A 10,629-nucleotide genomic window follows, 5' to 3' on the forward strand; every position below is an offset into this window, starting at 1 on the left:
TTTTTTTTTTTTTTTTTTTATCAAAAACCCACACTCACAGTCATAGCAATGGATAAATATAATATTGAAGCATTAATTGGTGAGGGTACATATGGTGTTGTTTCAAGAGCAACAGTAAAAGCAACAGGTCAAATTGTTGCAATAAAGAAAATTAGGAAGATATTAATTCAAAATCAAACTGATGATGGTATAAATTTCTCTGCCATTAGGGAAATTAAAATATTACAAGAGTTAAAACATGATAATGTAGTTAATGTATGTTTTATTATTTTTATTATTTTTATTATTATTTTTTATTTTTACTAAAAAAAAAAAAAAAATTTAAAAGTTACTTGATATTTTTGCACATAAAAGTAATGTTTATTTAGTATTTGAATTAATGCAATGGGATTTACAAGAAGTTATTGAAGATAAAAGTATCATTTTAAAACCAGCAGATATTAAAAGTTATATGAAAATGTTATTACAAGGTATTGAAGCATGCCATAGGAATTGGGTATTACATCGTGATCTTAAACCAAACAATCTTTTGATGTCAATAAATGGTGATTTGAAATTGGCGGATTTTGGTTTAGCAAGACAATATGGTAGTCCTAATAAAGTTTTCTCACCACAAGCCGTAACAATGTATGTACATCAAATCGTTATTATTATTATTTCTATTTTTATTATTAACATTAATAATAATATTAATATTAATACCCCTATGAAATAAATAGTTTTTACAGAGCACCAGAACTTTTATTTGGAGCAAAATCATATGGACCATCAGTTGATATTTGGTCAATTGGTTGTATATTTGCAGAACTTATGTTAAGAACTCCATATCTACCAGGTACTGGTGAAATTGATCAATTAAGAAAGATTTGTTCTGCTTTGGGCACTCCAAATGAATCAAATTGGCCAGTATGTTATTTTATTTTTATTATAATATTTAAATAATGGGAAATTAATAATATTAACAAAAACAATAATTAAAATTTTAATTAATTAGGGTGTAACATGTTTACCAAATTATATTAAATTTACAGATCACCCAGCAACACCATTCAAACAATTATTTACAGCAGCAAGCGATGAAGCAATTGACTTAATTAGTAAAATGTTGTTATTTAATCCTTCAAATAGAATTTCAGCTGCTGATGCTTTAAATCATCCATATTTCACATCTGGTGTAAAACATACTAATCCTGCTGATTTACCAGTACCATTTGCTAAAAAAGCATCATTATTACAACAACGTCAAGTTTTAGCTCAAGTTCAACAACAATTATTACAAAAACAACAACAACAACAACAACAACAACAACAACAAATTCAATCACAACCAGAGCCAATTCAAGTTGACAATGTAGAACAAACCCAACAAGCCCAACAAGTTTAAAAAAAAAAAAAATAACTCAAAAAAACAACTCAAAAAAAAAAAAAGAAAAAGAAAAAAAAAACCAACACAAGAAACAATTAATTTTATATTCTTGGATTTTTTTTTTCTTTGTAATTTAAATAATTAATCCGGCTATAAAAAAAAAAAAAAAAAATAAATAAATTAATTTTTTTTTTCCCAAAAATAAAAATAAAAATAAAAAAAAAAAAAAAAAAAAAAAAAAACCAAAAATAAATTTGGTGATCAAATTGAAATTTAATTTATATAAATAAAAACGTGAACATATGATTTTACATGAAATTTTATAATTAGTAATAAAAAAAAAAAAAAAAAAAAGTTATAGATAAATAAATAATGTTTCAACAAAATAAACATCACCAACAACAACAACAGCAACAGCAACAACAAGGTGTAGTTCAATCAGGTGTTGCATCAGCAACAGTTAATAATCCATCAGAATCAATAGTTGCAGGTAATATATATGAATGTAGTTTACATGGTATTCTATCAACTCCATCATCAACATTTATACAAAGAGCAAAGGGTATGATGAGATGTGAACATCCTGTATCCTACAAAGAGATGGTATTCAAATCAACTGTGCAAAGTGCAGGTCCAAGTTGGGCTGAGGGATCAATTTTACCATCAGAGATCCATGTAAGATATGAAAAGAATACTGTATACGTTAGATATGTTGGTGTACCTCAAATTAAAGATAATATAAATGCAATGATTAGAAATGTAGTTGATATAAAATCTTCTGAAACATTTTTTATATATTTAGAGAATTTAGGTTATGTGTAATGTATCTTTTTTTATTTATTTAAAATTCTTTTTTTTTTTTTCATTATTAACTAATTGAAAATTAAAATTTATTTTAATAATTTTAGAAAGGATTATGAATATTTTGTAGATGGTTATCAATATAGTACGTATAATTTATCACTTTTTTTAGTTAATCATAGAAGAGTATTAAATGTATGTAGAATTTTATATAAATAGTGAACTTTAAATAAATAAAAAAAAAAAAACTTTTATTAATTGATAATTGTTTATATATATATTAACCATTATAAAAAAAAAAAAAAAGGATGGAACAAAGGGTGAACTATTAAATAAACACAGTATGGTAGAGTTACAATGTTTGTCAGGTGAAGAAGGGTTTGTGGCAGCAGCAGAATATTTAAATACATATGCAGAATATTTATATCCATTCGTAGAGTTAATCAAATTTGACCATAGGTTATTAACAGCCGAAAATAGTAATACTCCAACCACCAATGTAAATGTAGTTGGTGGATATAATAGGTAGAAAACTTTAAACTAAATAAAATAAATGTACAAATTAAAAAAAACTTTATTTATCTCATTTATTTTTTTTTTGAAGAGATTTGACCACCACTATACTTTAAATATGAAAATGTAGATAGTTCATTATTATCATTTGATGATGTTGAATTCTGATTTCTTAAAATATCCTCTTTTTTTCTTTCATTTTGTTCTCTTTCAATTCTTTCTTTTCTTAATTGTTCTATTGTTTTTTTGGTTGAAGAGGAAGATGATGCAGAGGTTTTAGATATGGAAGAGGAAGAAGAGGAGGAAGAAGTTAACCTTTTTTCTTTTCCTAGTGCCTTATCAACTATATGAATTGGATCCTCTTTTTCTTTTATCCAATTTTCTCTTTTTTGTTTTTTCCATTCTTTTCTATCTTTTCTATAATCTTCTGAACCTTTATTGCTTTTATCATAATCGTTATTTGTTTCTAATTCCCAAAATGGTTTTTGTCTATTATATTCATATGAACTTTCACCTAATTTAATGTTTGAAATTCTATTGGGGTCAATAGGTTCTTTATTTAGATTACCATTTTTAAATTTACCACTTATAAAAACCACATCTTGAATACCTTCAAAAATATTCATTAATGAGGCATTATTATTATTGTTATTATTATCACTATTATTATTATTATTATTATTATTATTTATAGTTTTATTAATTTCATTTTTTACATCTTTATCGTTGTTATTATTATTATTATATTGATTTTCTTCATCATTTTCAATTGATTTTCTTTTCTTTGATTCATCTTTTAAATGTTTATATCTTAATTCACTTTGAATCTCTTGTTGCCTTTTTCTTTCTTTTTCTAATTTCTCTTGATGTTCTCTTTCATCTCTTTGAACTTTTTCTTTATTTTTTGCATTATAAACATTCCATGATTTTTTAGGTAATAAATTCATATTAATTATATTTAATGTTGTTGTGTGTGTGTTGGGGAAATGAATAAATAATAATTTTTTTTTTTTTTTTTTATTTTTTTTTTTTTTCAATGTGTTGAAAAAATGTTAAAGTGAAAATTTTTATGTGAGAAAATGTAAAAAATAAACTTGGACTTGATTTGTTTATGTTTTACTTTTTTATTTTTTATTTTTTTTATTTTTTGATTTAAAATTTATCTTTCAAAGATCTAATGAAACCTAAAACATCAATTGGAGAAGGTGGATTAATTGAATTTGGATTTTCTTTTAAGTAATGATTGTAAATTGATGGTAAATGGCATCTCATGAATGGATTAATTAATTTTTCTTGAGCAATAGAGGAAGGTACAGTGAATTCACCATTTGCAAGTTTCTCTTTACATTGATCATAGAAATTATATAATTCTTTATTTTCATTTTCAGATTCTAAGGTTTTTGCAAATTCTAAATTCTTTAAAGTATATTCATGACCAACATAAACTAAGGTATTGTCAGGTAGTTTACCAATTACATTGTAAAGTGCATTATACATTTGTTCTGGATTACCTTCGAATAAACGACCACATCCACCAATGAATAATGTATCACCAGTGAATAAAGACTTTACTTGATTGGGTTCATTCTCATCTTCAATTAAATATAAAACATGAGAGCTTGTATGTGCTGGTGCATCTAAAGTCTTAATCTTTAATGAACCAATCTTTAAAACTTCATTATTCTCTAACTTTTTTGTTATACCTTCAAATCTTTCATCTCTACCATAAACATTGATATCTTTAATTATTGTTTTTATTAAATTATTACCACCTGCATGATCCCTATTAATTATTATTATTTTTATTAGTATTTCACACAAAAAAAAAAAAAAAAAAAAAAAAAAAAAATTGATAAGTACCAATGATGATGAGTTGTAAAAACAGAGTTAATTTTAATATCACTTGAGATTGAAGATAATGATGAAATTACTTTATTTGGTTCACATGGATCAATTGCTATTGCTACTTTATTCTTTTCATCGATTACTAAATAACTATAGTTATCTTTGTTTACTAATACTGGTTGAACTTTCATTTTATTTATATTATTATTTTTAAAATAAAATCTTTTTAAATTATTGGTGCTTTTAAAGTTTGAAAATATTTTGGACATGGGAAAAATTTTTTTAATTTTTTTTTTATTTTTTATTATTTTTTTTTGTGTTCACATTTTTTAAATTAATCTTTTTAATTTTTTATTTTTTTTTTTTTTTATTTTTTTTTTTTATTTTTTTTTTTTTTTTAAAGTTAATTGGAATAAAAAAAATCTTTTCTTTTATTTCAAAACACCAATCAGAGCCACATGATTGCTGCACACCAGGTAACCAATGCTTCCCAGAAAAAAGGAAATTCAAAACAAAGTGTAGACACTCGTCATGCAATAAGTTCCTAATTACCAATCACCTCAGAAGACATGAGGAGTGCTTGTCTCATAAAAATAATAAATGTAAAGACCAATTTTGCTAAATCATTATCTAATTTGAAATATTTGCCATGTTGTATGTTTTGTAGAGACTATCCAATAAAACTTTAAATTCTGCTTCTTGATGTTGTTGTTGTTGTTCTACTTCTTCCATTATTTGTTTAATATAATATTTGTTTACGCTTGTTTAATGTTTAAAAATAATGAATTTTTATTTTTAAAAAAAAAAACTCTTTTACAACGATTTAAATACATTTTTTTTTTATTTTTTTATTTTCACAATTATATTCAATTAAAAATGGAAAATATGAACATGAATAAAGAATTAATACAACAACAAACAGATAAACTCGAATACTACTATAATTTAATGTTGGAGAAACTATGCAATATGGTTATCGCTTCAAATGCATCCGAAGTTCATGAAATTACTAGATCTTTTTGTGAAGTTTTATCCGATTATAAAAAATATACAGATGGTAAAAACATATTCAATAGTTACACGGAATAGTAGAAAAAGATAAAAATAAAATTTTTTACACTCTCTATTATAAAAAATCTATAAATAGCACACACATGCCCTGTTTGGCATTTTACAAAATAAAAAATTTTTAAAAAATTTTTAAAAAAATTAAAATTAAAAAAAAAAATTAAAATTAAAATTTGGATATAAAATATTTTTTTTTTTTGAAATAATATACTAAATCCATATTAAATATAAATAAAATTAAATCATTGTTTTAAAAATAAATGAAAAATGAAAATTAAAATATAATGGATTCAATTTTTTTTTTTTTTTATTTTTTTTATTTTTTTTTTTTTTTTATTACTATTATTATTTTTCTTTTTTCATTTTTTTTCTTATTTATTATTTTATTATTTTTTCACTATTATTATGGTTTTTAAATAATATTTTTTAATACATAATTTGATTCTTTTTAATAAATTTTAAAAGTGAGACATTGTTTGAATTCTCCTCGAAATTAATATTTTTGTCAAATGGTAACAATAAATCTTGAGTAAAGAATAAAAACATATCGATACTACCTGTGTTTATAATAAATTTATACATCTGAGATAATTGCAAATTAGAGGATATAATTGAAGGTTCATTTTTTGAAGAATCGGTTTCACTAATATTGAATACCCAAGGATAATTTTGTTTTAAATATTTGAATATATGTAATTTACCAGAACAAATTACATTTGTAAATAGTTGACTTAAATAGAATTGTTTTTCAACATTTTGAGATTTATCTTTGAAATAATTTGACATTAAATATTCTAATTGATCTACATCATTTAAAACTCTATTCAAAATAAAAGAGATTGAAACCGATTCAATTGGCGCACCAATTGGAAGTGCTTCTTGAATTGATTGGTTAAATGTTGAAAATCTCATTCTTTGTTGATTGGTTAAAATGAATTTCTTCAATTGTGGATCATTGGATTTTTCTACCATTGAGTTATGGTTCATTACAAATTCCAATAAAACATTTTCATCTTCAATTCCCATAGTTTTATCCCAATGGTTAACATCGATCTTGACTAATGGAGTTTCATTAATTAAGTATTTCAAATCATCAATTCCATAAAGGTCCATGATTCCCCATTGTTTATAATTATTGAAAAAACATGATTGAAATTCGGTATAGTTTGAATATAAATATTTAAAACCTTTTAATGTAGTTGTATGATGATAATAATTCATTGGTTTCATCTTTTCAATTGTTTGTGAGCCAAATTGATATTCTAAGAATTCTCCATAATAAGTTTCATCATCATTTGTTTTAAATACTAAATGTTTAAAGCATTCATCATACAATTCTCTATGATTTGATTTAAAATTTTCAAGTAATTCAATTCTTCCAGTTTTTACCAATCTTTTGATAATATTATGTAAAGGTGTTGTTTTCTTTAAATATTCAATATCGATGAATTGTAAAATGTATTCAAATATTTCATTTGATTTTACATAATCAATAAAATCGATTGGAATTTGATTTTTACCATTTACAAATAATCCTTGATGAACCATTTTAAGATAATCTAAATTATCATAATCGACCATTAAATTGAAAAATGTATCTGGTGATAATGTTTTTCTAAGTTTAATTTCATTTGATTTTTTAGATAATTCATCAACTGATAAAGTGGTTAAATTACTTGATGGTTGATTTAATTTTTCAATTAATAAATTAATAAATGAAATTTGTCTATCTTTATCAGATTTAATAAAATTAAAAATTTGATTATTTGGTTTTCTATTTTTAACAAGATTAAAATCTAATACACCAAATTCCAATGGATCAATATCTAAATTTACATGTTCAGATTCTAATTTGATTTTTGAATATTTATATTGATAAGAGGTAAAATTCTCACTATATCCATATTGACCTGAAAATGGTAAAATCATTCTAATTAAATTTTCAACTCTTTCATCATTTATACTAAAAGAACCAACCAATTGTTTTAATTCCTGATCGGTAAAGTTCATTTCACTCAACTCTTCTTTTGATAATAATTTAAATGGTTTCTCTAATGATGTTAAATAATTATAATATTTTAAAAGTGAAACAACATCAAAGTTTAACTCTTGTTTATCTTCAATGGTTTTATTTGTACCATTTGATAAATCATTCATAAAGTTTATGAAACCATTCAATTGATTTGAAAATTCAACAATTTTACAACAAGTTGTAAATAATGTTGATAATGAAATTTTAAATAAATTTCTATGACTGATTAATATTGGTACAATTGAAATTGAATTTAAATCAGTTGTGATGATTTTACTTGCTTTACCATCTTCGTTAAAGAATTTAACTAAATCAGTGGTAATTGATTTATGATTTTCATTTAAATAATCTGAAATTTTGAATTTTGAATTTTTAATTGAATCAATTAAATAGCTTGGTGTTGGTTGATAATTAAATTCATTAATTAAAACTTTTAATGCAATTACATTTTCAAATGTTAAAATTTTATTTTCAGCTGTTGAATCTTTGGAAAATAAAAAATCGTTTGGATAGTTTTTAAATAAATTCTTATAGAATTCATAATCAAACTCGTCTCTTTGATTAAAAATTGAATATATATTTTGAGTTTCTTTAAAAAATAAATAATCACCATTATTAACTTTATTTTTTAATAATTCAATCTCTCCATTTTTAATCATTGACTCTACTGAAAAGTTTTGGTTGATATTTTTTGTCATTTTTGTGTTTTTTTGATTTGATCTTTTTTGAAAAAAATAATAATAAAAATGTGTTTTTTTTTTTTAATAAAATATAAAATAAATAATATTGTATTTGTAAATAATAATTTTTTGATTTTGATTTGGAATGATTAAAAAAAAAAAAAAAAATTCTTTTATAGCTGGATTTGTTCAAATTTTTGGGTTGGAATTTTGTAATTTTTATGACGTGCTGAGGTGGGAAAAAAAAAATTTCAAAAAATAAAAAAAATTAAATAAATTTAAAAATGTGGGTCCACATCTTTATGTGAAATCCACGTGGAGGCTCGGTGAAGTTCATTGAAATTAATCAATACGATATTGATTACGTGGAAAAAAAAAAAATAATAAATAAAACAAAAAAAAAAAAAAGTAAGAGAAAATAAAGAAAATAAAAATAAATATTGATTTTTAATTTCCACTTTTTTCATAAAAATTAAAAATTTTGGGTGCGTGAGTGTAATGGTGAAAGTGGGGATATTTTTATTTTTCAAACACAAATATAAATATCAAAATGATCTAATCATTTAAAATTAAAAATAAAACCACGTTTAAAAAAATAATAACAAAAATAATAATAAAAATAATAATAAAAACAATAATAAAAAACAAAGATTTAACTGTACTATTTTTTATTATTTTAATTTTCTCAAAAAAAAAAAATAAATAAAAAAAAAAATAAAAAAAAAAAAAAAAAAATTTTTGGGAACCGTCGGTTTTTTTTTTTTTTTTTTTTTTTTTTCTAATCAATTTCTTTTGGTAAATTTAATAAAAAAAAAAAAATGAGCACAAATACAACAACAACAAATGCAACACCAGAATTAGCAAAAGAATCAGTATTTTTTCAATCAAATCATGAAGATTTAAAGAATAGACCAAAAGTTAGAGGTTATGATTTTAATGAAGGAGTTGATTTTAGTAAATTATTTGAAACATATAAGACGATTGGTTATCAAGCATCAGCAGTTGGAGAAGCAATAGATGAAATTAATAGAATGATTTCATGGCGTTTAGTTGATGAACCATTAAAAGAAGGTGAAGATGATGACGAAGAAAGAAAAGTAACCAGATGTAAAATCTTTTTAGGATATACAAGTAATTTAGTATCTTCAGGTGTTAGAGAGATCATTAGATATTTGGTACAACATTCAATGGTTGATGTTATTGTTTCAACAGCAGGTGGTGTTGAAGAGGATTTCATTAAATGTTTAGCACCAACCTATATGGGTGAATTCCATTTAGAGGGTGAAAAACTTCGTAGAAAAGGGTTGAATAGAATTGGTAATCTTTTAGTTCCAAATGATAACTATTGCAAATTTGAAGATTGGATTATGCCAATTTTAGACCAAATGGTTGAAGAACAAAAAACCAAAGGTACCGTTTGGACACCATCTCGTGTTATCAATAGATTGGGTAAAGAAATCAATCATGAAGATTCAATTTATTATTGGGCTTGGAAGAATGATATCCCAGTTTACAGTCCAGCTCTTACCGATGGTAGCATTGGTGATATGATGTATTTCCATAGTTACAATACTCCAGGTTTAGTATTAGATATCATTAGTGATATTCGTGCAATCAATAATCATGCTGTCTATAGTAAAAAAAGTGGTATGATCATTTTAGGTGGTGGTGTAATTAAACATCATATCTGTAATGCTAATCTCTTTAGAAATGGTGCTGACTATTCCGTTTTTGTAAACACTGGTAATGAATTTGATGGTAGTGACAGTGGTGCTCGTCCTGATGAAGCCGTCTCTTGGGGTAAAATTAAATTAGATGCTAAACCAGTAAAAGTTTACTCTGAAGCTTCAATTGTTTTCCCAATTTTAGTTGCTGAAACTTTTGCTAAAACTTTTAAAAAGAAATCACCAGAAGAATTAAAATTAAATAAAAGATCAATTTTTGATTAAATTTAATAGGATTTCAAAAGAAAAAAAAATTAAAAAAAATAAAAAAATAAAAATTAGATATAATTCATTTTTTAATAAAATAATTTAAAATTAATAATTATCTCTTATTTTTAGAATTATTTAGTAGATATATTATTTATTTATTTTTTGAACATGCGAATAATTTCTAGAAATATTTCTTAACAAAATATTTTTTTTTTTTTTTATCTGAAAAATAGATATTTTTTTTGATGGTTATTTTTAGGTTTTTTTTTTTCACAGTGGCACAAATTTTAGAAACAAAGATATTTAAAAAAAAAATAAAAAAAAAAAAAAAAAAAAAGAAAAAACGATGATGACTTTCGTTTTTGAATTTTTTTTTTTTTTTTTTTATTT

At 23.0% G+C, this 10,629-nt stretch overlaps 8 protein-coding genes across 8 annotated transcripts; 4 read left to right on the forward strand and 4 right to left on the reverse strand.

Moving 5' to 3' along the window:
* Nucleotides 1-48: 48 nt before the first annotated feature.
* cdk7 (p34-cdc2 protein) lies at nt 49-1,384 on the forward strand (the record flags this gene model as incomplete). Its single annotated transcript, XM_633137.1, has 4 exons — nt 49-255; nt 329-627; nt 720-906; nt 995-1,384. 4 exons carry the CDS (start codon nt 49-51, stop codon nt 1,382-1,384), a joined length of 1,083 nt encoding a protein of 360 aa, XP_638229.1.
* Nucleotides 1,385-1,738: 354 nt separating this feature from the next.
* med18 (hypothetical protein) lies at nt 1,739-2,696 on the forward strand (the record flags this gene model as incomplete). The annotated part of the gene is made up of 3 exons (XM_633138.1): nt 1,739-2,184; nt 2,275-2,362; nt 2,475-2,696. The coding sequence occupies 3 exons, from the start codon at nt 1,739-1,741 to the stop codon at nt 2,694-2,696; spliced, it is 756 nt and encodes a 251-aa protein (XP_638230.1).
* Nucleotides 2,697-2,754: 58 nt separating this feature from the next.
* Nucleotides 2,755-3,627, reverse strand: DDB_G0285715 (hypothetical protein; the record flags this gene model as incomplete). Its single annotated transcript, XM_633139.1, has 1 exon — nt 2,755-3,627. The coding sequence occupies one exon, from the start codon at nt 3,625-3,627 to the stop codon at nt 2,755-2,757; it is 873 nt and encodes a 290-aa protein (XP_638231.1).
* Nucleotides 3,628-3,832: 205 nt separating this feature from the next.
* gloB1 (hydroxyacylglutathione hydrolase) lies at nt 3,833-4,716 on the reverse strand (the record flags this gene model as incomplete). The annotated part of the gene is made up of 2 exons (XM_633140.1): nt 3,833-4,463; nt 4,541-4,716. The coding sequence occupies 2 exons, from the start codon at nt 4,714-4,716 to the stop codon at nt 3,833-3,835; spliced, it is 807 nt and encodes a 268-aa protein (XP_638232.1).
* Nucleotides 4,717-5,069: 353 nt separating this feature from the next.
* On the reverse strand, nt 5,070-5,257 carry DDB_G0285719 (hypothetical protein; the record flags this gene model as incomplete). Its single annotated transcript, XM_633141.1, has 2 exons — nt 5,070-5,155; nt 5,197-5,257. The coding sequence occupies 2 exons, from the start codon at nt 5,255-5,257 to the stop codon at nt 5,070-5,072; spliced, it is 147 nt and encodes a 48-aa protein (XP_638233.1).
* A 144-nt stretch (nt 5,258-5,401) lies between these two features.
* DDB_G0285721 (hypothetical protein) lies at nt 5,402-5,614 on the forward strand (the record flags this gene model as incomplete). The annotated part of the gene is made up of 1 exon (XM_633142.1): nt 5,402-5,614. The coding sequence occupies one exon, from the start codon at nt 5,402-5,404 to the stop codon at nt 5,612-5,614; it is 213 nt and encodes a 70-aa protein (XP_638234.1).
* A 405-nt stretch (nt 5,615-6,019) lies between these two features.
* Nucleotides 6,020-8,323, reverse strand: DDB_G0285723 (hypothetical protein; the record flags this gene model as incomplete). Its single annotated transcript, XM_633143.1, has 1 exon — nt 6,020-8,323. One exon carries the CDS (start codon nt 8,321-8,323, stop codon nt 6,020-6,022), a length of 2,304 nt encoding a protein of 767 aa, XP_638235.1.
* Nucleotides 8,324-9,123: 800 nt separating this feature from the next.
* dhps (deoxyhypusine synthase) lies at nt 9,124-10,254 on the forward strand (the record flags this gene model as incomplete). Its single annotated transcript, XM_633144.1, has 1 exon — nt 9,124-10,254. One exon carries the CDS (start codon nt 9,124-9,126, stop codon nt 10,252-10,254), a length of 1,131 nt encoding a protein of 376 aa, XP_638236.1.
* Between the last annotated feature and the right edge of the window lie 375 nt (nt 10,255-10,629).

The sequence above is a fragment of the Dictyostelium discoideum genome (genome assembly GCF_000004695.1).
Source record: "Dictyostelium discoideum AX4 chromosome 4 chromosome, whole genome shotgun sequence".
Lineage (NCBI taxonomy): Eukaryota > Evosea > Eumycetozoa > Dictyosteliales > Dictyosteliaceae > Dictyostelium > Dictyostelium discoideum.